Raw genomic sequence first — 26,103 nt, 5'->3', positions numbered from 1 at the left:
AACATGCCGTCCGTACCTTATACTATACTGAGTGTATGCTTGGCGCGAATGCCCCGCGTGCGCTCTCCCCGCAGAACTCTGTTCTTCCATCACATGTCAGTTCGGAGCTCGGTTGTTGGCCGACATCGCACATGACAAGCACAAAGCACATCGCTACGGCCGCAATTGCACATGATGGCATCCAGACCGTGAACCATGTGAAAGACATGAGATGTGCCTCGGGAAGTTCCAGCAACGAAGGAAGAATCATTAAATCTGGTGGACTGGAGAACAGGAAGATGCGTGCCAGGTCCACACCCGCAAGATCCCGAGGTCCATTCTCCGCTCGCCCAGGAAGTCCTAGGAGACGGTCCCGCGTAGACGCGACAAAGAGTTGGCGCTACGTCACGTCAGTACTGACTTCCTCGGTCCTTTGCAATATGCGCTCGTGCAAACAATTTCGTAGCTCTGTTGGAGCTTCAATCTCCTTGTCTTGACGACTCAATCCTGAATCGCAACATCCTCCTCGACTATACCTCGCAACGAAAGAAGCGACAACGGTGCCGCGTTCTCTCCAACCCCAGACGAGCTCCATAGCTGTTGCGTGCTCTGAACACATCCTTCAAGATGTCGGCAAAAACTACTGCAGGTCCTGGAGGCAAGAAGCCTGCCTCTGCAGCGACCAACTTAATTGGTGAGCCCACAATCATCATGTCTATCTTGCATGCAATTTTCTGACAATCCAATCCAATCGATAGCTGGCGGAGGAGCTGGGATGATGGAAGCTCTGGCATGTCACCCTCTAGACACAATCAAAGTGCGAATGCAACTCTCCCGCCGAAGAGAAGGAATCAAACGCCGTGGCTTCATCAAGACGGGAATGGAAATTGCTCGCAAAGAAACGCCTCTCGGTCTGTACAAAGGTCTCGGAGCCGTCTTGACGGGAATCGTGCCCAAAATGGCCATTCGATTCACCAGCTACGAATGGTACAAGCAAATGCTCGCCGACAAAGACGGCAAGATCCACGGCGGAGGAAACTTCCTCGCCGGTCTCGCTGCAGGTGTCACAGAAGCCGTAGCCGTCGTCTGTCCTATGGAAGTCGTCAAGATCCGGCTCCAAGCCCAACATCACAGCATGGCCGACCCCCTGGACCTACCCAAATACCGCAATGCCGCACACGCCTGTTACACCGTCATCAAAGAAGAAGGATTTGGAGCGCTGTACCGCGGAGTCTCCCTCACCGCTCTCCGACAAGGAACCAACCAAGCCGCCAACTTCACCGCATACACCGAACTCAAACAAATCGTGCAAGAACGTCGACCAGACCCGCAAGCTCCTCTACCCAGTCACATCACCATGTGTATTGGTTTGATTTCGGGTGCCGTGGGACCTTTTTGTAATGCGCCCATCGACACCATCAAAACCCGCCTGCAGAAAACTCCCGCGGAACCGGGCCAGACTGCCATGGGCCGCATCACGACAATTGCGCAGGCCATGTTCAAGCAAGAAGGCGCGCGGGCATTTTGGATGGGAATCACACCYCGAGTCGCGCGTGTGGCTCCGGGACAGGCTGTGACGTTTGCTGTGTATGAGTACTTGAAGGACATTTTGGAAAAGGGACGGGAAATGGTTCCTGGAGGGCAGTATGAAGAGTAGCTTGTCTTCATGTCGGTGGGGGAAATGGAATGGATATACCGTGTGCGTTGCAAAAGGTGTGACGGATTGGCAGGGTAAGGTATGTCACGTTCTAAGGGAGGTAGGCTGTATATATTTGTCTTCTTTAGAGCATATTGGGAACAGAACAGAAGAGAAGGAAACAGAACAAAAAGATGAGGCTGGCATGGATACATGTATTCATACAATTTTCTCCACAGATCTCACGTCTTCTTCATCCTCTCCACACGCTCCACAATCTGTTGCTTGTGACAGGGAAGCAAGCCATGTCGGGTACCTTTCGAGATATATTCCTTTCTTTCCGGTTTTCCATTTCCAACGCCGCGCTAAATGGGAGGGTGTATCAAGAAAATGACAACTACCTACTCTTACACGTCTTCAAAGTCCAGTTCATCCTCGTCTGCGTCACTAGCCGCAGGAGTGTCTTCCGCAGGTTTGGGAGCCTCTTCCCGTTTGACTCTCTTAGCATCCCGCTCGTCGTCGGTGGCATTGCTACTTTCGACATTGACGGGGGTATTCATTCCCGACGTGGAGGCGCCATTGCTGTGCTTGACATTATTTCCATTCGAGGGAGTTCCACCGCTGACGTCGACATCCTCAAATTCGTCCTCTTCGTCGTCGTCGTCGTCTTCATCTTCCCGCTCTGCTTGTGCCTCCTTCTCTTTGGCGGCTGCTAATTCCGCCCAGTATGCAGCCATGACGGCATCATCGGAAGCCGCTGCTGGCTTCTTCTCCTCGCCTTCATCCTCTTTGATGACGGCGGCATGGGCATCTCTCGCCCGCTCCAGTTGCTTCTCCTTTGCGCCGACGGTGGTGATGTCTCCCGTGACGGTACTCTTGACAATCCAATCGGGGAGGGCATTCTGCTTGGCTTCGAGATCCTTCCTCCTCTGCGCCTCTGCAGCGGCATTGGTACGCTTGACGTCTTCATCATCCAGCAAATCGACGCCAATTCGATCGGGCTGCATGACGATTCCCTTTGTACTCGCCACATTCTTGTTGGGAAGATCTACCACTTCCGTCCTCGAACCAGGATGCGTATCCGACTTGGCAATGGGTTTCTGCTTGCTCAAGGCCATTTCAAAGTCATTTTCGGGCACATCCGTCGCATCAATCTGCTGCATCAACTTGAGCAATTTCTCCAGCTGATTGTTCAATCGCTTCAGACTTTGATTCTCACTCGCTCTTTCATCCTCGGGCACCTCCTGCAACACCATTCCACACTTGTGACAGAGGAATTCGCCCGTACTGGGATCCAGATTATCCAACGCCTCCAATTCGGTGTACTGTGATTTACACCGTGGACAGTTCAGATCCTTCCTCTCTGTCGTCGGCATTCCCAGACCCTCAATGTGCTTGCTCAGGCGATACATGCGGTATTTGATGCTGTCAATCGCGCGGTGGAAGTTGAGATAATACCATTGTCTCGTCTGTAATCGCTCCTTGCCCGCCGCCATGTTTCCGCCGAAAAAGGCCTGAGTACCGTCAAGACGCCGTTCGCCACGCGTGTGCACCGTCACCAAGCCATCTTCCTTTAACCTTCCTATGGTTTTGTGGAGTGCCTTGGTTTGGGTGCCCAGGAGCGTCGCTAGATCGCTGTCGACGAGGGTGGAATGGATGATGAGCGCATCAATGGCGATGATGTGCTCCGTCATGTAGAAGGCGCGCACCACCGTGCGGATGAGAGCATGCGCCAGATCCGCCATGGTTGGTGGGGTGGTAAGGGGGATCGAGTCGTGGATGGTGTCTTTTGGCGGTCGATCAAGGAATGGACGGCAGATGGACTGGCATGTGCTGGCTGGCTGGCTGATTGGCGACAACACTCGCAGTGAAGCGGTGCTGATGAACAAAGTGGAATGCGAACAAGATTCAGTAGTGAATGAAATGTGCTTATTCATCGGAGCTTCTACCGGAGCTAGGTCCGGTCGTGCACAAAACCGCCTCACAACAACACTGGGCACATGCGACCTTCAAAAAGGACATCACAACAATGATGCGTTCAATAGGCCAAATTCAAGTCAATCAGCAGCCTTCAGTAAATGTGCTTCATGCGAATCAAAGATTTTGTATATGTAGGTACCTTTCGATTTCAACACCGTTCCACGACATTGAAAGCTTTCACCGGCTGTGTCTGTGTCTACCCCATACCACCGTTCCTGGAAATTCATGAGCAATTTCACCTTTGCAACAATGAAACCAAGTCTTTGCATGCTCTCGACGGGTATAGTTGAGTGGTCGTTGATGCAAAACTGAAGGCAAAGATTGGATGGACGTGATATACTCTGCAATACATATGTGCATCACTGCAGATCAAAAATATGTTGTCCTATGTAGTGACGGCCCGCATTATTCGTCCGTTGTTACTTAACTTGTTGATTATGAGACACTTTGCTGGWCAAGACTGCTGTTCTCGGTCAATACTATAATTTGCCATCAAGGGTCAGAAATCGTGATCCTGCTCAATGTTGATCGGTGGAAAAAGTTGCCAGAGAATATCAAATATGACACCCACAAGCTCCACCAGCAACATCATTCTCACTGAAAGCCTCCACTCCCTATTCACCTTTACTGCCGTTCATCGTCACCTCCTCCCGCAAGATCGTTGTCACTTCAACCTCTCTGCCCAGTTCCTTGATCCTGTCGTCAGCCTTCTGCTTCAGCTTGTGCAGGAAGTCATTCAAGTTCGATCCTGCCCTGTCCGTCGTCCCGACGAATTCTTCAACGACGAAGACTTCAAAGATCAGCTTTCGAAGCTTCGATAGAACGAGAAGGCCCAAGATCTCATCATAATCGAAGGTCTCGTCGACCACTTTCAAGTTCATATTGAAGCAAAGGTAGAAGCGGAAGCTCTTGATGTTAAAAACTCTGGCCGCGAGTTCTGCCCATAGAGGTTTCAGTTGGTTCGAGCGTGACTCGCCACGTTGAACCCGAATTGGAAGCTTTCTCATTGAAGTGGCGAGAAATAAACGCTCGATGTGAACGCCCAAGCCTTCTCCTGAGCGGATCAGGTTCAGCAGCTCAACGTGGTCAAAATCGATTGCGCGGCCGAAGATCGCTGGTGTGTCGATGCGTATCTCAAGAGAAGCGCGTAGAACCGGCAGTGCCTCCTGGTTCACAAGCTTACAAACTCTCAATATGGCTGGATAGACAGTGCTTGTGCAGGTACACTTCATTCTTCCTCCTCTGGTGTCATTAAAACAGCAATGCCACCGAGCGGGCAGGAGGGGATTTGCAATCTCGGAGGCAGGTCGCCGACCGGCATCCAGTAGATGGTCGTAGATACGCAGCCTCATTTCTGCAGGAAGTCCCAGAAACGATGCTTGCAATGGCACTTCAGTGGCTTGATCTCCGCTCGTGTCAATGGACGAGGCCGCATCAGCTTCTTCCGCCCTGGTGCTAACGGAGTTTGTCTTACCGGGAGATGCGACGCGATTTGGAGTTGAGGCATTGCCGGTTGGCTTGTCGCTTGCGCTGACAGACTCAACTGCCGCGTCCATTTTGCTGTTGGTGAAAGGGTGATGTGATGTACGTGCTGGCGAAGTCTGTTGAAGAGACTTGGTGCACGGCGGAAGAGTGAGATGATGAAGTGAGAAAGGTAATGATACTTGCCTGGTTGTACGCCACTGCCAGGTGATACACGAGAGTGTATCTGACTTTCGATGAGGAGCAGGAACATGAGGAGCGACCTTGGAGTTGCCCCACACGGAACTCCGGCAAGCGGGCCGACAATAATCCTTGCCGACATCTGATTTTCGAGATGAGATCTGAGGTGCTTCACACTCTCCCATTCGACAACAACCAATGCTCCCTCATTTCTCGAAATGGAGCACTCAACRGCAATTCTCGAAGATGCCAACCGGACTATTGAAAGTGCTGCCAAGTCTGGCGAGGCAGCTTCCGGCGAGTCCAGCCGCAAGGAACCTCATCATAAGAAGAGTGAGCAGCGTGACAACCAAGACGACCGTCGCAAGCGCAAGGGCAACTTCAAGGATGACACCATACGTCATGGGAGTGGAGGCGGACGTAACAACAATAAGCGGCATAAGAAAGGCGATATGGGAAGAGGGGAGTACTTGTAGGTCTTCTTATCCCATTGCGAATATACAGCCGTGAACTGACTCTGACAAAGCGCCTCCAACCCAGATAGACGCCAAAAGAATGAGGATGCCCAAGAGAAACGGATCAGAGATGGCGCTGTAGGGCAGGGAGTCGTCTTCTCAAAGGAAGAGATTGATGCGGAACAGCGCAGACCTAAGCACAAGGTCGCCGTGCTGATCGGATACTCCGGCACGGGTTACAAGGGTATGCAGATTTCGGGAACTGAAAAGACGATCGAAGGAGACCTATTTCGAGCCTTTGTCCAGGCTGGCGCGATCAGCAAGGCGAATGCAGAGGATCCGAAGAAAAGCAGTTTCKTACGATGTGCACGTACCGACAAGGGCGTGCACGCAGCTGGAAACATGATTAGTCTGAAATTGATCATAGAGGATCCGGACATTGTGGAAAAGATTAACGCGGAGCTGAGCCCACAGATTCGGGTGTGGGGAATTGAGAGGACGATCGGCAGCTTCTCATGCTATCAAGCATGTGACAGTCGCTGGTACGAGTATCTCATTCCGTCGCATGCTTTCCTTCCACCCCACCCAAGTAGTTGGTTGGCAAAGCAGTTGGAGGCACTAGCGGACGAGGCTGGTGATCGGGAGGGCTACGAGAAGCGGCAAGAGGAAGTAAAAGGCTTCTGGGAGGATGTCGACGCCAAGGAGATCAAGGAGATTCTGCAGACGATCGACGAGGACATTCGTTGGGACGTGGTCAAGGCTCTGCAGGGAGAGGAAGAAGCGAGCGCGAAAGCGACCAAAATGGAGCCAGATGGCGGCCAGGCAGTAAAAGTTGGCAAGAGTGTCAAGCCGGAGTCGCAGGAAGTGCAACCAGAGARAACTGAGGAGGCCGCGATAATTATCAACGAGCCGGACGTCGCTGGAAAGGAAGATGAAGCTGCTGTGAAGAAAGAAGACAACACAGCAGTCCCTTCGAGCGGCGCAGACGCAAAAACCGCCAATTCGTCGACCATGACAGAGGCTGAGATTGAGCGCCTTCAACGCCTCCGCGCTGCAACCAAGCTCCTCCGTAACGCCTACATTTCCGCCAAGCGCAAGTACCGCATTCCCATGGCCAGGATAGATCGCATCCAGGCCGCCCTAGCCAAATATGTGGGAACCAGGAATTACCACAACTATACGATCCAGAAGACGTTCAAGGACCCAAGCGTCAAGCGACACATCAAGTCTTTTGTCGTGAATCGCAAGCCGATCCTGATCGGTGATGGCGAGGATAAGACAGAATGGTTGAGTTTGAAAGTCCATGGTCAGAGCTTTATGATGCACCAGATCCGGAAGATGGTGGGCATGGTCACTCTCATTGTGAGATCAGGAGCTTCAGTACAGACGATGGAGGATTCTTTCACAGCTGCACGGTACTCCATCCCGAAGGTACCCGGTCTTGGACTGCTGCTCGAACGCCCAGTTTTCGAGACGTACAACAATCTGCAAGCTGCTAAGCATGGAAGAGAGCCTTTGAAGTTCAGCAAGTATGAAAAGGAGCTGGAGGCCTTCAAGGAGAGGGAGATTTATCAACGAATCTTCAGGGAGGAAGAAGAGAGGAACGAGTTCGGGAGGTTTTTCAATCACGTGGACAACTTCCGCGAGCAGTACTTCTTGTTCGTCACGTCAAAGGGATTGGAGGCTACGAAGGGAGCCGTGAGGAAGCCTTTGGTTGAGAGTGAGGATGAGCAAAGTGGTGGGGAGAATTAATCTGGAATATCTCTGAGATTACGACGATACTGAAAGCATGCGACGACATGCTCATGGCTACCGCGCCAGTCGAGCAGTGCAGAAAATTGAAAGTCATCTGGGTTCCTTGAAAGGAGTCCTGAAAATTATACGGCGCTCTAAGCGGTCCAGGCAATGGCTTCAATGTTATGCGTGATGGACATTATGCGCGATGAAAGTTCCACACGCTAAAATGCCAAGACACATCAAGTGAATACACATCTCGAATATGTCGTCATTGTTTTATTGTCACTCGGCTTTTCACGTTGATCTTGAATCACGGTTTGAGCAAATTCTCTCCTCGACCTTGTCAAGATCTCGCTCCTGCCTCCACAGGCTTCRGTCAACTTACCTTTCCAGCATTCACAAGATCATGCGCTAGTGGTCCTGCCGTCTGGCCGTGTGACCTGTGCCGCTTGTCCAAACGTTCATCTAGACAACAGACGAGTGCATCTCAAGACTTCTCACGCACAACATCAATCTCGACCTCGCTTCTTGACACGGAACAACAAGGCAGCTTCAACAGCAAGCCAATCGACCTCCTTCTCTGCAATGAGTCCCGATATCAACTATCCGCTGCGCCCAGCGCTCAAAAACAGCCACAAGCGAAGAGCCACAGAGAGACGAAGAGAGAAGCTCCGACTGTCGGGCGGGTATGCGCGCATGATCGAGCACAGAGGAAATTTGCACTGACACTCGATTCATAGCAATCCTCAGCAACCACGACGTCGATGGGTCCGTTTCGATTTTACTAATACCGGTAGCGAATTCTCAAGATCCGGCGAGGGACTGCGACGATCATCCTCTGCCTCGTCCACTGCGACATCCTGGGAACGACAGCAGGCGTGGAAGGTTCGGCGTCAGCAAATCTACGATGCCATTGATGAGAGGCAGGGATTTAGTCATCCGAGACCAAGTACTGTGTTGAGGCGACCGTTCAGCCCTAGTCCAAGTCGGAGTCCGAGTCGTAGCCCGAGACGCAGGCCAGATCGTAGTCCGGAACGCAGTCCAAGACGCAGCCCAAGTCGTATCAGAGAAGGAAAATGGCGAAGAGGCGGGGAGCCATATCGAGAGAACGACTTCCTTTCAAGCCGAATGGAGAACATGAGCATTCCAGGACGTTACGACCAGAGGAGGCCCATGCGTCAGTCCTGGTCGGCAGATGGAGGCGGGGATCGAAGCCATAATACTTACATACCCTCGGAAGACAATCCAGGTCGGAATACGAAGCCGCACATGTCAAACATTGAAAGGTGGATTCGGCGTGTGCTTTGATGTGGAAACTTGGCCGAGGACAACGTTGGAGCCGTGTTCCTTACTCGCCCACGAAGGACTGCTCGAATTGAAGGATTAAGACACACATCTCCAACGCTGAGAAGCGTATTCTGCGTGGGCTTCAATGTGGAATTTTTGTCGAATTGAAACAATGTAAGCGGGCGTTTTCCATATTGCCGAATGACAGAAGACCAGCAGACTGCTTCTTCATCTATTCACTACTTCATCACACGCTGTCACCTATCTCGTGCAGCTATTGGCCTTACAAAAGCACCACCGCCATGATCTACTTTCACAATTGTACTGCAAAGTCGTGGATTTCGCCGCATAAACTCTTCCGCAACGATGGTCAAAATGTCAGGCCCACCTTCTACTTTAAGGACAACGACAAAGATACATCAAGCGCTTTCTGAGTACGCAAGCCTCGAACGCCTGACAAACATAAGCTCTAACTCGACTCTACAGGAATAGAGAGAAGAAGGTTCACTTGCTTCTTCCTCCAGACATTGCCACGAAGAGCTGGCGCGACCGTGCGGCATGGAAGCTCAAGCGAGTGGAATACGAAAAAGAAATGAACGTCGCTCTGGAGCCTCTACGTGGTGCTCCAAAACCATACTTGAAGAAATATCGTGAGTTGCAAGTTTTGGGCTATCTGACAAACCTGGAAGAATGGCAGTCCGCATCGGATCAAGAGAGAAGTTCTATGCAGCGTTCAGTTCTCACGAAGCTTGCGGCTCGTAGCAACACATCTCGACGTCAGCAGTATGAGCGGCAGAGGGTATCAAGAATTGTCATGGCCGTGGTCAGCGGGGAGGAATTGGATCCGATTTTGGAATTTGAAGCGAAGAAGCGGATTCTGGATAGGCCTGGGAACTGTCCGACTTTGGTGGAGGACTGGATTGAAGATGTTGAGGAGGCTTGTCGATGGAACGAAGTGTATTCAGTAGTGAGTCTGACAATGTAGTGGCAGCTGCGTCACAGAGTTTATCGTACAAAACCCAGGGTTCCAACCCACGCGATCACAAACAGTCAAGCTTATGACAGACAGGAGCAATTTCCCACGGGTAGAGGCTATTTCATGGTGATGACTAATGCTTTTAGTCACAACAATAGAGCTTAAGATAGCGTCAAGTGAATGAAAGTGCAGCGAGCTCCCATTTTCTATTGGCTGACGAATGAACTGCTATTGTCTAGACGATGAGCTATATACTGCTGCCTAGAGTAAGAGAAAAAACGTGTCGTAGGCAAACTGGGTATACAAGCAATTCTAACCCGGTATTGGCGCCAACGAAAGGATTCCCGTCTAGGTTGTCTTGTCCCGACCGATCGCGGGATGATCCAGATGAACTGACCCAGGGAATTGGGTCAAGTTGACAAGGGTGTGTGGAGGATTCGAAGTAGTTCTTTTTGGACCTCAAATCTACCTATCTACCTATTCTCTTAAAATGGTTCGTTCCTAGATGAGAAATCGTATTTGCAGGATGAACTAATTGTATATATATATTTAGGTCTAGAAGAAAGATAACAAGACAATATATTTTGATAATGGCTGTTTTGCCTTATTTACAACTAAATTTGCAAGAACAGCACGGCACCTGCAAAAAAAGAACCTTTTCGCTCGCTCGTAGCAATGCTGTACAGAACTATCATGTCCTGTCCTATCCTATCCTCTGCCATCTCATTTCCCCATCGAAAAGAGAATTAGAAAGCGCCCTCGTGCTGAAACGCATAGCAAAATCTCAAGTATACATATATATACATTCTTCCTCTTCCTCCACCCCCATTTCTTTCCCATTTTACATAGCAACACCAACCACCCCATCCCCCTTCTTTCCGTCCCCCTTCTTGTTCCCTCCCTCGCTTGCCCTGCCCACCAACCTCACAGGCAAAACCACCGGCTCCGCCGCCGCCGTAGTAGCAGCGACTCCGGCAACGGAAGTTTTCCCCAACGAAGCCCCTCTCGGAGGGGGAAATCTCATCTTCATCACACCCGCTCTACTAGGATCATCACTATGAAGGATCTGATACTGCCTGGGATCACTCGATCGATCCAGCACGCCATCTCGAAAACCATCCAAATCTCTCGTTTCGGAATGTAAATGAAATGGAAGCGTCGGTCCAGTCCTCTCGGGGTCTGTCTCCAAAGTAGGGGGATGCACCCACCATGTTTCCGTTCGCTTGAATCCTTCCGAGGTGATGGATTCTTTGTAATCCCCCTCCGTACCCTCAAACTTTCTCGCCGTGAACTGTCTCGCGGGAACTGGATGTTGCACTCTAGGCATCATATTCGACATGGCGTTGGCGATCGCTGCTTGAATATCCAAACCTCTTGTGCTGATTGGGATTTGATCTGCTGAAATTTCTATCAAGCCTGCTGTCCCTCCATCTTCTCCGACTTCTCCCGGGATGAAATGTCTGGGTGGTAGGACTTCATAATCGAGAATTGGGAGGACGCGGTGGTAAATGTCGTGGTTGTGGATTTCGCGGGTTATGACTTCTTGGATGACTTCTTCGGTGCTGATGTATCGTGTCTCGTGGGTGACTTCTGGGGCGTAGGTGATCGATACGCCGGTGTCTTCGGTGTGGGAGAGGTCGACGATTCCGGTCAAGTCGACGGGTTGAGAGGAGTCTCGGAGTAGGTATCCTCGCTCGCGGCCTAGCTCACTGTGTATTCCAGAATCATGAGGACTTGCCTCGGCTTTTTCAGATCTGGCGACGTCCGGCGCGTGGTTGGAACCTCCATTTGGTCGCTCGGTTGAGTATTCTGCTACATTGCGGCTGTGTGAGCTTTCTCCATTGGACACTGACGCTGACGGAACTGGCTTATTGTCCTCGTGCGATGACTTGAGCTTCCGCTCTTTGTCGTGACTTCTCCTGAAGAGACCCATGAGGCTGCCCGTATGACGTGAATTGGGTGCGGCGGACTTGTGCGACAATGAATGTCTTCTGTTTGCCTCCCGTGGAAGCTGTCGTCCCTGGGGAGTGTCTAGTGATGCTCGGTATGTTGCTGCTCCTATCTGCTGGGGATGATGCCCAATGTTCCAGTCTGCAACAGCTTCGGAATAGGGATCGTGTGATGGGCCAAACAGAGAGTATGCCGGCAAGGGCTTCGATCCTTGCACTGGTCGTTGTTGAATCTCACTACTTGCACCCGGGCGTTTGGATGTCGCACCCACACGCGCATGATTGTCAACATGCGTCGCGGCCTCCCATTTACTCTTCGACGTCATCTGAACTGGCAAAAGATTCCTCCGATGTCTCAATTTGACGGCGGCCCGTTCGACTTGCAAACTTACAACAGCACGGAGCCTTGGTTTAAGTCTAACGAAGGTGTTTGTTAGGTATGGTACGACGCCGAGTGTTCGACTCGGGGCAAGATTTCCGAATGGCCTGCCGCTGGGGAGTCGAGTCAGCCATTGACATTCTATAGTGGTATTTTTAGCACCGCTAGGGACATGTACCTCTAATGCCATGCAGTACTGCCTGAATACAATACAATACAGTGAAGCTCGCCTGGATGCACGCACCGCGGAGCTCTGGCGGTCTTTGCGGATGCTTMGCTGCCGGCCGTCACTGCGCTCGCGCTTGTCCCGCCTTTGAAACACTCGGCTCCACCGTGAGGACCCCGCGGGCAGGAAGACGTCTGATTGGCAATGCCTCTACCAAGCGTGCTTGCGTTGTCGGGAATGGGGCAGCAGAGACATGGTAGCATGGAACAGCCACAGCGTCCTCGCTTGCTGACTGCATGGAGCACTCTTCTTGCGTCATCATTGAGAGCAGATCGTTGGCTGGCAGAAGCCGTTGGAGATCCTTCTCACACCCTCATCTTCACTTGACGGCCACGTGTCTCCCACAGGTGCCGTCGCAAGTGGGAAGTAGTCCGCATTGCGAAAGTCTATGCTCAAATCCGGCATGTAGACGCCCAAGTAGCAGCCTCCATGACGATGATGGTGAGCTTATAGAGCGCCACAGATCTCACCTTGTGCTCTACCGCGGGGCTGCCTCCGAAGCCGTACGCATGCTGCTTGTGATACGTGTTGAAGGCGGCGTCAAAGTCGCGTAAGCCGCAGCGGATTGAATGGGCAGTCTTCGTACGACAGGTCGGTCTGGTCTGGGTGAGTCTGGGCGGAAGATCTCTTTAGATCTCGAGCTACCAAACCCTATCGAGCTCCTTCGTTCGGAGCTCGCGGAAGTGGAACCCCAACGTCATCTGTGGGTCTGCCTGCTTCGCATGGTCATCGACACGTCGCTCTCGTTCGCTGGCACCGAAGGGCTTGGGGTGTGCTTGATGGTATCAAGCGCATCATCCATGTGAGGGAGCTGGGTACAACGTGGAGAGGACGAAAGAAGGTGGGTACAATCGATGCGTACCGAGGAGCTGGGCAGATGCACGACAGGCCTGCCCTGCACTGATCGCCGCAGGCTTCAATTGTCACGACACGACATTCTCAATTTCACCTCCTCTCATTCCCAATCAAGCGCCAAGCGAAAGTACGGCAACAATGGGCAGCTGTGCAAATTGCAATAAGACTGTAAGACACAGCCCACGACGATCAGTGCTTCAATGAGCAACTTGGTGCGGCATGGTTGCGTAGAGCTTGCTCTAGCTCACATGAAACTTGGTCGCATAGACGCGCTTCCGACAACGACTGCATCATCGCCTCCAAATAATTCGCCATGCCATCGGTATTGGAAAGAACCTGTGGGGCACTCGTGGCTTAGCTAGGCCCCACCGCCCGCGGCTCTTGAAGCATCGTGGCTGATCATCGTTGTGGAACAGCGGCACTGGCTGGACAAGACCATTTCCCTGCCAGCTTCCTGCTTCCCACCGCATCATCGTGGGAGTGACGTTATCCTCGTGGCATGGGCTTCCATCAGGTTGGTTGGTACATATAGTCATTCTCGTCCGCTTCTTCATGCTCTCACTATTAACATCGACTACATTACAAACACTCCAATTCCACATACAAGCAAACCAACAACCAACAACCAAATCAACTTCACCATGGAATCCGCAAAGGCAGCAGTTAAAGGCTTCATGAACAAGGCCGGCCACCATGACACCACCGTTCACGAGGAGGTTGCCCCAGCAGTGACCCACGAGACTGTGACCAAGAAGGAGCACGAGAACGTCACCAGTGAGTAGTCTTTGGATCTCTGCCGTATTGACCAGTCACTGATTGTATTCCCTCAGCCGCCGTTGACCAGGAGATTCACCAGGACCACTACCACACCTCAGTTCAGCCTATCAAGGACCAGCAGGTTCTCCCAGAGACTCACCACCACAACATTGTGCCTGTTGAGCACCGCGAGATCAACCACGACAACGAGAAGGAGAACGAGAGACGTTTGGCGGCAGAGCGCGCTCAGTTCAAGGACACCACCACCCGCCAGCAGGCAGAGAAGACTAGCACTGTGGCACCTGTCGTTGCAGGAGAGCACATCCACCACGTTAGTATCTCATTCCGACAAACGATCCTCTAGATCTTGCTAATAAAACCACAGCACGTCCACGAAACCATTCAGCCTGTCGTTGACAAGCAGGTCATTGAGCCTCACGTTGTCCACACCACCGTGCCAATCCACGAGGTCCACCACAACGCTGCCCAGCACCACGCCACCTCTGAGCTTCCCGCCGTCTCCATGGCAGACTATAAGAAGCAGGGCGGTGCTCTTACCGGCCGTGAGGAGCGTTACGATGGCTTCGAGGGTGAGCCTCGCTCCGTCGGAGGTGCTCTCACCGGTCACTCCAACAACCACTCCGGATTGACTGGAACTTCCACCACCACAACCACCAACACCCACACCAGCCATAACGAGAAGCCATCTCTCAAGGACAAGCTTAACCCAAAGACCGACGCCGACCGTGACGGCAAGGCCGGCATCTTGGACTAAACGACTCTCAATGCTCTGGAGATACCTCACCTTTCTTCGCACCATGATACCAAATTCGCCTCGAACGTTTTTCCCGGCTAAGCCAGCGCTCAAGTATCTAGCCCACAGCTGTTCCACAATCACATCCTCCTGAGCCAATACCAGTTCAACCCCTCGCCGGACTCGTTTGGAAGAGTGGGGAGGGAGAAAGTGATGATTCATGAGTTTATGAATAATTGTACGATTAGCATAGCGACTCTTTTGTTTTTCTTTTGTGTGTCTGTTTGAAATTAAAGGTTAATAGATTACGATCAATTATACCCATTACGAATGCATTTTCCCAGCCCGTTGCTCTCCGGCGATGACTTGTATACCCTCGTCTCTCGACGTACCTTCATGGTCGGGTGGAGCACATTCTGATCTGCCTGTACGATTTGACGTAGTAGAGGAGTACTCTTGCGGCTCGATAGATAGAGTAAGCATGAACGAATCTTCATCATACGTTATGCATAATACAAGATCTTCGCGGTATGCCAATGTGTTGTCGATCGATAAAGGTTGTGACAACGATCAAACTCAAACAGTTCGCGCCAGAAAATGAACAGCTACCTTAACTCCTAATTTCTACCTGAACAGCAAAGTGTCATCCGAATCATGCGCGAGTCTCCATTGTGCAAAGCCATATCCTCTCATCCTCCACACCATAAAATCCGCGCCGGATATCGTTCGCCGATCATGCTTGAACGCGTACAGACATTCTGCCATAATGCAAAGACACTTCTCCCACACACTCCACTCATCATATAGCATCATACACTGTGAGAGCACGGCCAGAGTTTCGCGGACGATTCTGACCAGAGTCCAAATCTTCGCGATCCATCAGCGCGTATCACTTCTCTGGTAAGATTCGTTAGCATTCGTGCCATTTGACGGAAAGTATCACATATACTCACTCTGCTTGCGGCCGCCACCCTTCTTCTTCGATGCTACTTTCTTGGGCTTCGCAGTGGACACCGTCTCGGCGGGCGTATCCGTGACCGCAGGCGAGGCCTGTTCATATTGGATCTGGCCGGAAGGGCTCTCCGTGACTGAGTGCACGTTCATGTCTTGCTTGTTCTCCCGGAAGCTGGCAATCCTGGAGGTGTCGTCGAAAGTGAAGACATCACCACCTCGGCGAAAACCAGCCTGCGCCATCCCATATGATTGATCGTCTATCGGCCGRGAATCGCCGAGAACCACAGATTGTGACTGATGCGTCACATTGCCACTGTTCGCAAACGGAGTCGTTTGATGGGAGTGCGCCATGTAGGTGCCCGTGTTATTGTTGTAGTTCGAAAGTATGCTGGCTGCCATAGCGTCGCTGAGTGGAGGAAGGTTGTGAGATTGGGTCGCATTCGTGGCGTTTGCGTTCGTGTTGATTGCTGGCAGGAACGATTGCATGCTGTTATCACCGGGTTGCTGCAGCCAGCCTGAAGTGACATCGCTTCCGTGGGAGACTGCTCCGTTGCCTTGGTGTGTATTGTTCGCGTCTTTTCTTCCACTGTCTTGTAGCACTGTACTGTCCTGGCTCTCCTGGCCAGCACCAGCGGCCATTGTCTGGACATACTCGTGATCTTGACCTGCCGTGTCGTTACTGACGGTAAGCTTGAGTCTCTTAACCGTGGTCTTCGCGGTTTCGGCTTCTCCGACCTCCGCTGCGGGCAAAGTGCTGTWCATGGCATCAGTCTGCAAGTGTCTGCATCGCTTCTGCTTTACAGTCAGTGTTGTAACTTTATCTCAAGATGACTGCCATCGACTTACCTTGGCCTTCTTGCCTGGGAGAGAACAGAGAGTCAGTGAATCCTTTGATAGTAGGGACTAGTTTCGGACTTACAGGCATAACAAGGTGTGGCTTTACTGAGAGGCTTTCGTACAGGCTTGGACTTCTCGCCAGATTCTGCAGTCTCTGGCTCTACAGCAGCGTTTCCGAGAGACTGAGTACCGTAGGGGTCGTGCGGGACCGACGACTGATCCCTCGGTACAGAGTCAACAAATGGGTCTTCGCCGGTAGCAAGAGAGGTCGATTTGATTGCCGACGATGGCATTGGGGTTGGAAATGTCTGCATCTCGGCGTTCTGTCTCGGTTGCTTCTGGTGGTGCTGACCATGCACGTTGTCATACAGACTCGACATTGTGGCAAGACCAAAAGATGCGGCGCCTTGATGCTGTCCGGTAGTGCTAGAGATCGGTGGCATGTACGGATTCGGTGGCACAGTTGAGGAGTTGAGCTGTGTGTGGGCTTCGGCGGATCCGGTGAGGGCTCCGGAGTCTCTGCTATACGTGGTGCTGTGGGGTTGTTGTCGGCCCTGTGTCGTAGAGTCTCCTAACGGCGGCACGCGAGCGGCTGGAAGAAGCGGGCAAAAGGCCGGCAAATGTCCGACATGATGGCATTTTGGGCATGTCACCAAGGAGAATCCACACGGACGCGGGAGGTGCCACCGATCGCAATTGTCTATTTGCATTGTTAGCGGGGCTCTGCATAGTGGCATGGCGCAGCTCTCTTGCGTGCTAGGAGAAGGTCGTCTGGCACGGTCGCAATCAAGTTTTCAATACTCACGGCATAGCATCCAGTACTGATAGTTCTTGTCGATGACTCTCACACTGAGCGGGCAGAAATTGTAGGTATGACCTGCACGCGACAGTTCAGTAAACAAGACACGAATAGGTGATCATAAACACGCAGCATACCGTAGTTCCTGCAGATGATACATTCGTTGAGAGGTTGCGGGCATGGCATCGGATTAGATCCAAGATGACAATCGCCTGATTGGAGTCGAGCCTTGTTAGCAATTGGATCGAAATCGCGGCGTGGAGTCCAAGGCCTGACAGGGGAGCTTACCGCAGTTATGACAAAGGTCACTCATGTTGGAGATGACGAGCGGGAGATGGATCAGGGAAGGGCGATGAGCATTGGGCGATGTATGCTTCGGGSCTTGATGGTGAGTGGTGCTGCGAAGAAGACGCGTTGAAGTTGTGCGCGGTCGAGATGTGTGTCGGGGACAGCGGGGATTCTCCTCGCGGGAGAGTGACGATCAAATCGGAAAATTGAGAGGACGTCGCGTCTGGTGGCGTGTGTATTCCACGGGAAGTCGTGTGGACGTGAGGTGAGAATGGAGACGGAGGGCATGTGGTTGTTAAGGTGAAGGTGAAGTTGARAACAGAAGACAAACGAGGCAGGAGCGACCCGACTCGACCTACGTGTGTTTCTACGCTAAGACAAAGTTGATACGAGAGATCGCTGCGACACAACGCCAGTAGACATCCACTTACTGCACGTTTGCATCTATCTGGCTTCTTCTGAGCCAGACATTCGAGCAACTACCCTATCTGGTGGTGCAGAGCTAATTGCCTACTACCTTCGCGAGAGATCCTCGAACTCAGGATGGTATCGAGAAGCATGGCAATCATGCCCGCTCACAAGCTTGTAAGATGTCAGCACTCGATCGCTTGATAGAGGATTTGCTAATTTGTGCTCACAACTGTGTCTTGGTTGATCAARCTCAGGCCTCATCGATGGCATCGATTCTCCAAGCAGTACTTCTGCCTGAAACGACACGTGCTACTCTCAACTTTCCAAGCTTTCGTTGTAGAGCCCAGAGGCCATGCAATCAATACCATATATCCTCGTTTGACGGTTTCAGCGCTCGTCGGCCAACGGATTTGCATGTATTTGCACTTTGTTGATTTTAATGGCCTCCTGCGGTCTGTTCTTTTTATCCACAGCAACAGCCTCCATCTTGTCCAGTGTCTCCCATCCCTCAAGTACCCTTCCAAACGCAGTGTTCTTGCCGTCAAGATGCGGAGCGGCAGCCAGCGTGACGAAGAATTGAGAGCCGTTCGTGGCGGGCCCTTTGTTGGCCATGGAAAGGATGCCGCGGGTGTGATGTCGCAGTGAGGTTTTGATCTCGTCTTCGAACATGTCACCGTACACGGACCTGCTCTCCTTAGTGCTCCCTGAGCTTGGAGATCCACCTTGTATCATAACTGCTCTCTCATTAGCCTGCTACTCGTGTCAGTGCGTGAAGGCAGCTGTCGGCCAGAAAGATTGAATGCTAGCAACCCCAATAAATCAACGTACAGTTGGGTATTAGACGATGAAATGGCGACCCATCATACTCTCCGCTCGCACATAATGCCAGGAAGTTGTACGTGGTCTTTGGACACGCCTGGCAGAATAGCTCGACTTTTACGTCGCCATGCGTGGTCTGCAGCGTGACAGACATCGTGCGCCGCTCTGATAGCCGGTGGTGGATCAACAGTATGTCCCTACTTGGCTTTCGACGCTTGAGCTGACTTGCCAGCGCATGAAGTAATGGATGACTTAGGCGTGTGAAGACGGTGAAGTGATGTCCCGCGCTACAAGGTTTGGGCTCACGCAGATCCACGCGGGAAGCCCGTCTCCGGATGATGTGCAGCGTGTTTCACCAGGGCATGATCCTGAGCCTGATGAAGCAGGCAGCTGAAGCAACTTGGAAGTACCTACAGCTCACTCGCAAATCTCTTGTTCTAGTTCTTGATTCCCGACCCTGCTCACCTYCTCTCCCGCGGACGGGCTTCACTTCGACACTGCATACAGCTCTATCGCTCCGGGGCGCATAGTTGCAACCCACCTTTTAAGCGCCGACATTCGATCCGCGTCTCATTGCCTCGCCGACGAGAGCTTGTTACGGCGAAGGCTGGCACTGCCGCCGCAGTCGCTCGAGACCTTTAATACCGTCAGTCACCGACCAATCCACATCGATAGTTCATATCCGCGATCCACATAAACTGCGAGCTGCAAGCGCGGCCGCGAGGGGTGGACACACGCCATCAAAACCAACATTCGCGGGGTCTTCATGGACAGCCTATGCGGACACCCACATATCGATCTGACGGCCGCACGGTGAAGTGATGGCAGCGTTCGTGAGGGTCTCAGGTCCGCCGAACAGCAACTTCTTGGTAGGATACCCAGGCATCTCAGCAACCCTGGTACGTATACGCGATGCACAATGTCGTGGACATGCGCTGACCGGCTCGTTCAGCCACGAGTTGAGGGAAGAGTAGAGATACGGCCTGGAGTCGGCGTCTCAGCTCCTGTCAATGTCTCGCTGGTCACAGTCTCGCTACAGCGTCGCGAATCGATCAATCCCGCAGCCGAGTCCGTCTTTCGCTCACAACTTTCTTCGCCGCGAAAAGAAATTACGGATATTGTTGGAAAGGAGATGTTGCTCTTTCGATGTCCGCCGGGTAAGGAGTCGGAGTCGGTACTCTGCATGGACCTGCCATTTGTCATATTCATTCCATACGGGAGAGGAGGGGAGGAGATGGCGCGAAGAGTGCCACCAGCTTCACTGCAACTGGACAAGCGGACAGCAGAAACATCCTACGAGATTGTCGTCACAGTACAACAAGGGCATCAGGAGCAGAGAAAGTACGCCTTTCCTGTGCCCATCTCGAGATACGACACTCTTTCGACATTTGGCATGTACAACCGACCAGAGAGCGCAGAGCGCGTGACAGATCATCTGGTGACCTTGGGGATAAGTCTTCCGCGCTGGAGCTACGGTCCATTGGATCCTGTATCAGTCTACATAAAGCTATCGCCGAATCCGGACTGGCTGAGCAAGGCGAAGAAAGTCACGATTCAATCAATCACCGTGGGGATCGACGAAGAGATCATCTACAATCCGGAAGGAGATGAGCCTACACGGAAGGTCAAGACGCTTGCCAAACATCAGCAATCGGTCGGTGTACGAATGCCAGAGGCTGGGTACTTTACGAATCTCGGTCTCGTGTTTCCAGCACGCGAGCTGAGAGATGCTGAGGGTGTATTGCCTCGAGGGAGAAAAGAGTTCCCAATGTACAGTGTCAGCGGATTTACGACCACCGGATCTCTGTACAAGATCGAGTATTACCTGACCGTAAAGGTGAGTGAAACATTACTGCGGATTTCCGTCCCTCGCTAACACATAAATAGGCCAAGATGTCCTCAGCTAGAGACATCCTCCTACGACAGCCAATCGTAGTCTGCCCCTTTGACCATGCTGGATGCAAGGAAGAAATGGAAGCCATAGAGCAGGCAGCAAAGGACGCTGCTCACATTTCTCCCGACAATCCAATGCTACCCGCAGCGATGATCATCAAGGCGAATGACCCTGCTGGACTTCGCGCTCTCGGCGTGACGATGATTGGAAATCAACGGAAGCYTCTGATAGAGTGAGATGAAAATGTGGCCATTGAACCCAATTTCCCCCCTCMTACCCCACTCACCAGTGCAGCGAATGCGGTCAATGCAATGCACAAACTGTGCTACGCTGTAGAAGAATTCTAGTGGCCTCAAGCGAGAGCCATGCATAGCAGATTGGGTCCGATGACGACTGGATGGCATTACAGCACCGCGCATCGAGACGCAACCATACGACGACAGTGGAAAGGGACAGGGCCTGAAGATGAGGCGTGTCTTCCTGGAGTTTTGAAACTTGAACCCATCTTTTGGTCCGGATACCCATTTGCATTCTGTACTGTTGGGGTGGCTACTTGCCGAGGCCCTGTGGTGGTGGCTTTTKAAATAACACTATTGTTTACGAATACTGTTCTTTCATCGCCGCAAGCGAGTCGCATGATTAGAGGCCCATGCTCCAAGAGATTTTGGGCAAGATGACAGCGCTGCAGAGCGTTCTGTTTGTAGCAGATAGCGATGTAATATGAGAAAGCCTTTACGACTAGTGATGTTGCGATTTAAGCGAGCGGGATAACCCCTCCCGATTTCATTTTAGCTCCAACGAGGAGTGAATGATTTGGATACAGCCATTACATATCTTCGCCCAAGAATGTCGGAACTGTAACCCGGTACTCCGTAGCATGAGGACCTGACGAGATTAAACCGATTGTAGATGGTCGGGGCATAACGCTTGGCGAAATAGCCATCTTTCGTCATTCCCTGTTCCTCCGCCCGCACGCGCTCGACACACACGGATTACCTGGCCTGGATCATCATTCCTGATGAGGGCGTCTTGGAGCGGAGCACTTCTCGTGCTGGCCACTCTGGGCTCCGTCCATGCGAACAAGTATGAAAATGCTTGCCCTGCATACGAGCACTACGCCCGCTTCGCGCAGTGAGTCCATCGTCTCAAGACAAGGGCAGAACAGCAGCTGACGGGGTTACAGCCACCCATACAGCGATGGACCCATGGAACTCCCCTATCAACGCCCTTCTAAGCATTGCCGTACCTTTGAATCGGAGCTGGTCGAGAAGATCATCAAGGATTTGAATGCTAGCCTGGTGGATCGAGACCTCGCCAGGCTGTTCGAAAATGCCTTTCCCAATACCTTGGACACGACGGTGAAGTGGCATGAGGATGGTACAAGACAACATGAGGAGAGCAAGATACAGCAGATTTTCAAAATGGGAGCACAGGATGCTTGGGCAGGCCCGCAAAGCTTCATCGTGACTGGGGACATCAATGCGGAGTGGCTTCGGGATAGCACGAACCAACTGGCACAATACCAGCGTTTGGCAAAGAAGGACAAGAAGATTGAGAGCTTGATCCTCGGGGCCATCAATACGCAGGCGGAGTATGTGATTGAATCACCGTATTGTACGTCTCTCCCAAACCCACCCCGTTCTTTGATATCAAAGATATTCAAGAGCAATGTTCTAATCTAACTCCAACACAGGCAACGCATTCCAACCTCCTCAACCGAGCAAGCTCCATCCCACAGACAACGGACAAACAGACAATGTCCACCCAGCATACGAGCCAGGCATAGTATTCGAGTGCAAATACGAACTAGACTCGCTAGCCCACTTCCTGTCTCTCGGAAACCAATTCTACAGCCACACCAGATCCACGGCTTTCCTTACGCCGCGATGGTATCTCGCATTGGAAAGTCTGCTGAAAGTTCTCGACCAGCAGAGCAGATCGACTTTCGACGAGGAAACGAAGTCGTTCAAGCGTCAAGAATATCGCTTTCAACGGAACACCAACACTGGCACCGAGACTCTCTCCCTTGAGGGAAATGGGAATCCTCTCAATTGGGGCACTGGACTGGTCAGATCGGCCTTTAGGCCCAGCGATGATGCGACGATATTTGGTTTCTTCATCCCCGCGAATGCGATGATGGCCGTCGAGCTGAAGCGCGCGGCGGAGATGTTGACTGCTGCAGGGAAGCCTCACATCGGGCAGACTCTGAAGACACGCGGGGAAATCATTGAGAAGGGTGTTTGGGAGCACGGTGTGGTAAACCACAAGAAATTCGGTCCTGTATTTGCGTACGAGGTGGACGGCTACGGCTCTGCTCTACTCATGGACGATGCGAACCTTCYCTCCCTGTTGGCGCTTCCTCTCCTCGGCTTCGTCAAGACGGATGAGCGGACTTWTCAGAACACTCGGAAGATGATCCTGTCGAAGGAAGGTAATCCGTACTATCTTCAAGGCGCGGCTTTCAAGGGTATCGGTGGGCCGCATGTCGGTTTGAGGTCGGCATGGCCGATGAGTTTGCTCGTGCAGGCAATGACCAGCGACGACGATGACGAGATCACGCAGCTTTTGCAGGCTGTGAAGAAAGCCTCACCTCTCGGCCTGATCCACGAAAGTGTCAATGTGGAGAGGCTGACGGATTACACTCGCAGCTGGTTCGCATGGGCCAATAGCGTCTTTGCTCAGACCATATTGGATCTGGCGGAGCGCAAACCACATATCCTCTTCAAGCCTGGCGCAGAGAAGTATGTAGTGGATGAGAGTTAGGTCGATTCCCAAAACAGTCATATCCTCAAACTTCAGTGCTTCATCCACCGTGCGAGCTTTCATGGCGTTGGCAGCAGTTGTCCTCTGTGGTTGGAGCCGCCCGTGACTTCGACGATGTTAAGCGTATGCTTGATCAGAAGATCATTTTCAGCGCATTGCTCGTAGGAGTCTTGCCATCCCCGTCCTTGGCACTGTTCGATTGCGCCTTTCGCTGCTTGAATTCCCGCGTGAACTTCTTCTCCTTTACCGGAGCAGTGGTTGTCGCCACACCACCTTCTCGTTCCATCTTCGCTTTCTTCTTAATCTCGATGCCCTCCAACATCTTCGCACGCTCCACGTCCTCCACAAATGCCTTGTTCTCTTTCCTCGTCCTCCGAATCTCATCCCTGGTTCTTGCAGCCCGTTCAGCATTCTCATTCGATATTTGCTCCGTAAGGTGATTCCACTTGAAGCCTTTCAAATACTTCATGTTCCATAGATCGTCGTGATAGAAATTTCCCTTCTTTCCCCCAATAATGTTGCCATTCAGCGTCTCTGCCGCAATCTGGGCTTCCTTTTTGGAGTTGAACTCGACCCATCCATCTGTGAACGACTTCTTCTTGTTGCCGCCGCTCTTGACTCGTCTTGCATGTGCGACATGGTCCTCGGGCGTGAGAAATACCCGGCCAAGTCCTTTCGATGCCCACGGTTCCAAAAAGTGCTTGAGTGTGTGTGGTTTCATAAAAGGAGGAACCCTCGATATGTAGATGACGCCAGAATTTCGCACGGCTTTGGCTGCGGCTTCCACCTGCTTCATGGTGGACGACTTTTTCGCTTTGACCGGCCTGGTTGCAGCTCCATCGTCTCCCGCGTCTTCGTTGTCGGCAGTTTCGTTGTCGGCATCGTCCAGCTTTCCAAAATCAAAGCGACTGTCCAGTCCTCGCGATTCCTCTTGCGCTTCATCATCACCAGACGCCTCAGAGCCAGAATTGACTTTGCGACGCTTTATCGCACGGCTTCCGATAGCAGCTCTTCCCTCCTCGGCCTCCGATTCACTGCCATTTTCCAGCTCTGCATCACTGTCGCCATCGTCCAGAAATTCGTTGCGCTTGCGAATCGACATTTTGTTGCGGTTTATGCTTGGGCGGAACGTCTAAAGTTTTGAAGTTCAAAGTTGAGCGAGATCGGAAAAGACATCCGAGACTCGAGACGGGGCAGAATACATCGCGATTTCCATGCTTCCATATTTATGATCGATGGCATTGTACATGAACGTTGAATACCTATACATCTCTACACAGCATACACCTCCCCCACCTGGTCATCACCGCTCAGCCAGCATGTTTTGGATCTGCCTCCAATATTGAGGGTCAACGCGCTCGTTGATCTCCTCTTTGCTCAGCCACTCGAACTCCGTATCCCCCAACTCGTTGAGTTTGAGGTCGGCTTGGCCGGCCAATATTCTTGCCTTCATGAAGAAGACTCGCTCTCCGTGCTCCTCCTGCTCCAACTCCTCCTGCGATGTAGATACCAGCCGGTTGCCCAGGATTTTCGAGAGCAAAGGTTTTGCGAACTTGGCTGCATAATGACCGATTGGGTGGTTTCCAACGATCCAGGTATTCATGTTCATGCCCCCTGCTTGGAGTAGAATGCGTTCGGCAGCCTGTATGCGAAGTCAGTACAACAGTAAACCAACACGATGATCCGAAACCAACCTGGTGCAAGCTCTCCCGCCCCAGAACACGATCTTGCGGGAACCGCCACGCTCCCTCCTTGTTCTTCACAAGCAAGTATAAACTCCGGTCCAGCTTCCTGTTCAAACTCTTCTTATTCCCCTCTGCATCATCCTTGGTCGTTCTCGGCTGCGGCCTCTCCACAACCACGTCGCCCACAGGCTTTCTTGTTCCCTCTCCTACCGCCGCATTTCCACTCACAGACTGCCCACCCGTCTCGGCATCGCCTTGAGGCTCCGCATCCACAATATCCTTGCCCTCCGCATCACGAATCAACTTCTCCACCACATCACTCGGCTCGCTTAGCTTGCTGCCCACCAATACCYCGTCGTTCCAGCCTTCTTCATCATACGCATTGTAGACTCCAACATCCCGTGCAGCAGTTCCTTTGCGTGCCTTTGCCTTTCGCTTCCACTCGATATCAGCGGGTGTGTCCTTTTTGTAGTAGAAGTAGCGTGTGAATGGCAGCGCAAGACGCTCATTCAGACGCTTTTGATAGAGAAAGAATGCTTTCTCAAACGATGTTAGCTCCCGGGTGAGAATGGGCGGCCGTGAAACAACAGGAGAACATAGCAGGCGGAACACTCGTCGCGGACCGGTCGCTGTGGCTGGAGGAGTGGAGGGAGAGGCGGTGACTTCGTTCTCAGATGAAGCAGGCTGTTCGGCAAGCACAGCTGCGGCAGAGGCATGGCGCCGAGAGTTGGAGGAGATGTTCAGGCGATGCAAGCAGCTCCTGCAGGTGTTGTCGCGTGAGAGGACTGTGTTCTGTTAGACGTGTTGATGTTGATATTGATGGCCCATCGGCCGGGATGAGTCGCACCATTACTTGAATGTGCCGCACGCCTCGCACTCTTCTGTCCGGCGTTCATGCTGCGTTGAAGAATACAATACAATGCGATGTCAATGGCAATGTCGTCCAAAGGCGATGAAGCATGCTGGATCCTTTCGGCGGAGGATCCGCGGGAGAGCCAAGACAGACAATGGGCCCTCAAATT

At 52.2% G+C, this 26,103-nt stretch overlaps 13 protein-coding genes; 6 read left to right on the top strand and 7 right to left on the bottom strand.

The window, feature by feature from the left end:
- Positions 1 to 606: 606 nt before the first annotated feature.
- On the top strand, positions 607 to 1,636 carry RCC_10048 (probable succinate-fumarate transporter; the record flags this gene model as incomplete). XM_023775281.1 has 2 exons in its annotated part: positions 607 to 673; positions 738 to 1,636. The coding sequence occupies 2 exons, from the start codon at positions 607 to 609 to the stop codon at positions 1,634 to 1,636; spliced, it is 966 nt and encodes a 321-aa protein (XP_023631049.1).
- A 386-nt stretch (positions 1,637 to 2,022) lies between these two features.
- RCC_10047 (uncharacterized protein) lies at positions 2,023 to 3,360 on the bottom strand (the record flags this gene model as incomplete). Its single annotated transcript, XM_023775280.1, has 1 exon — positions 2,023 to 3,360. One exon carries the CDS (start codon positions 3,358 to 3,360, stop codon positions 2,023 to 2,025), a length of 1,338 nt encoding a protein of 445 aa, XP_023631048.1.
- An 849-nt stretch (positions 3,361 to 4,209) lies between these two features.
- RCC_10046 (uncharacterized protein) lies at positions 4,210 to 5,151 on the bottom strand (the record flags this gene model as incomplete). Its single annotated transcript, XM_023775279.1, has 1 exon — positions 4,210 to 5,151. The coding sequence occupies one exon, from the start codon at positions 5,149 to 5,151 to the stop codon at positions 4,210 to 4,212; it is 942 nt and encodes a 313-aa protein (XP_023631047.1).
- Positions 5,152 to 5,475: 324 nt separating this feature from the next.
- Positions 5,476 to 7,464, top strand: RCC_10045 (related to tRNA pseudouridine synthase; the record flags this gene model as incomplete). XM_023775278.1 has 2 exons in its annotated part: positions 5,476 to 5,729; positions 5,784 to 7,464. 2 exons carry the CDS (start codon positions 5,476 to 5,478, stop codon positions 7,462 to 7,464), a joined length of 1,935 nt encoding a protein of 644 aa, XP_023631046.1.
- Positions 7,465 to 9,111: 1,647 nt separating this feature from the next.
- On the top strand, positions 9,112 to 9,721 carry RCC_10044 (uncharacterized protein; the record flags this gene model as incomplete). XM_023775277.1 has 2 exons in its annotated part: positions 9,112 to 9,170; positions 9,223 to 9,721. 2 exons carry the CDS (start codon positions 9,112 to 9,114, stop codon positions 9,719 to 9,721), a joined length of 558 nt encoding a protein of 185 aa, XP_023631045.1.
- Positions 9,722 to 10,553: 832 nt separating this feature from the next.
- RCC_10043 (uncharacterized protein) lies at positions 10,554 to 11,645 on the bottom strand (the record flags this gene model as incomplete). Its single annotated transcript, XM_023775276.1, has 1 exon — positions 10,554 to 11,645. The coding sequence occupies one exon, from the start codon at positions 11,643 to 11,645 to the stop codon at positions 10,554 to 10,556; it is 1,092 nt and encodes a 363-aa protein (XP_023631044.1).
- A 2,117-nt stretch (positions 11,646 to 13,762) lies between these two features.
- Positions 13,763 to 14,652, top strand: RCC_10042 (uncharacterized protein; the record flags this gene model as incomplete). XM_023775275.1 has 3 exons in its annotated part: positions 13,763 to 13,895; positions 13,952 to 14,208; positions 14,263 to 14,652. 3 exons carry the CDS (start codon positions 13,763 to 13,765, stop codon positions 14,650 to 14,652), a joined length of 780 nt encoding a protein of 259 aa, XP_023631043.1.
- An 868-nt stretch (positions 14,653 to 15,520) lies between these two features.
- On the bottom strand, positions 15,521 to 17,534 carry RCC_10041 (uncharacterized protein; the record flags this gene model as incomplete). XM_023775274.1 has 7 exons in its annotated part: positions 15,521 to 15,528; positions 15,585 to 16,377; positions 16,432 to 16,445; positions 16,505 to 17,122; positions 17,228 to 17,299; positions 17,359 to 17,433; positions 17,510 to 17,534. 7 exons carry the CDS (start codon positions 17,532 to 17,534, stop codon positions 15,521 to 15,523), a joined length of 1,605 nt encoding a protein of 534 aa, XP_023631042.1.
- A 773-nt stretch (positions 17,535 to 18,307) lies between these two features.
- On the bottom strand, positions 18,308 to 18,893 carry RCC_10040 (probable Peptidyl-prolyl cis-trans isomerase-like 3; the record flags this gene model as incomplete). XM_023775273.1 has 2 exons in its annotated part: positions 18,308 to 18,654; positions 18,749 to 18,893. The coding sequence occupies 2 exons, from the start codon at positions 18,891 to 18,893 to the stop codon at positions 18,308 to 18,310; spliced, it is 492 nt and encodes a 163-aa protein (XP_023631041.1).
- A 667-nt stretch (positions 18,894 to 19,560) lies between these two features.
- RCC_10039 (probable arrestin domain protein) lies at positions 19,561 to 20,869 on the top strand (the record flags this gene model as incomplete). XM_023775272.1 has 3 exons in its annotated part: positions 19,561 to 19,638; positions 19,692 to 20,576; positions 20,627 to 20,869. 3 exons carry the CDS (start codon positions 19,561 to 19,563, stop codon positions 20,867 to 20,869), a joined length of 1,206 nt encoding a protein of 401 aa, XP_023631040.1.
- A 782-nt stretch (positions 20,870 to 21,651) lies between these two features.
- On the top strand, positions 21,652 to 23,396 carry RCC_10038 (probable DUF1237 domain protein; the record flags this gene model as incomplete). XM_023775271.1 has 3 exons in its annotated part: positions 21,652 to 21,764; positions 21,817 to 22,247; positions 22,327 to 23,396. 3 exons carry the CDS (start codon positions 21,652 to 21,654, stop codon positions 23,394 to 23,396), a joined length of 1,614 nt encoding a protein of 537 aa, XP_023631039.1.
- Positions 23,397 to 23,529: 133 nt separating this feature from the next.
- Positions 23,530 to 24,498, bottom strand: RCC_10037 (related to Pre-rRNA-processing protein ESF2; the record flags this gene model as incomplete). Its single annotated transcript, XM_023775270.1, has 1 exon — positions 23,530 to 24,498. One exon carries the CDS (start codon positions 24,496 to 24,498, stop codon positions 23,530 to 23,532), a length of 969 nt encoding a protein of 322 aa, XP_023631038.1.
- A 201-nt stretch (positions 24,499 to 24,699) lies between these two features.
- RCC_10036 (related to mitochondrial ribosomal protein L17) lies at positions 24,700 to 25,977 on the bottom strand (the record flags this gene model as incomplete). XM_023775269.1 has 3 exons in its annotated part: positions 24,700 to 25,038; positions 25,091 to 25,866; positions 25,929 to 25,977. 3 exons carry the CDS (start codon positions 25,975 to 25,977, stop codon positions 24,700 to 24,702), a joined length of 1,164 nt encoding a protein of 387 aa, XP_023631037.1.
- Positions 25,978 to 26,103: the final 126 nt, after the last annotated feature.

The sequence above is a fragment of the Ramularia collo-cygni genome (genome assembly GCF_900074925.1).
Source record: "Ramularia collo-cygni strain URUG2 genome assembly, contig: RCC_scaffold20, whole genome shotgun sequence".
NCBI lineage: Eukaryota > Fungi > Ascomycota > Dothideomycetes > Mycosphaerellales > Mycosphaerellaceae > Ramularia > Ramularia collo-cygni.
The sequence above is the reverse complement of the archived record's forward strand: the minus strand, read 5'-3'. Positions and strand labels throughout refer to the sequence as shown.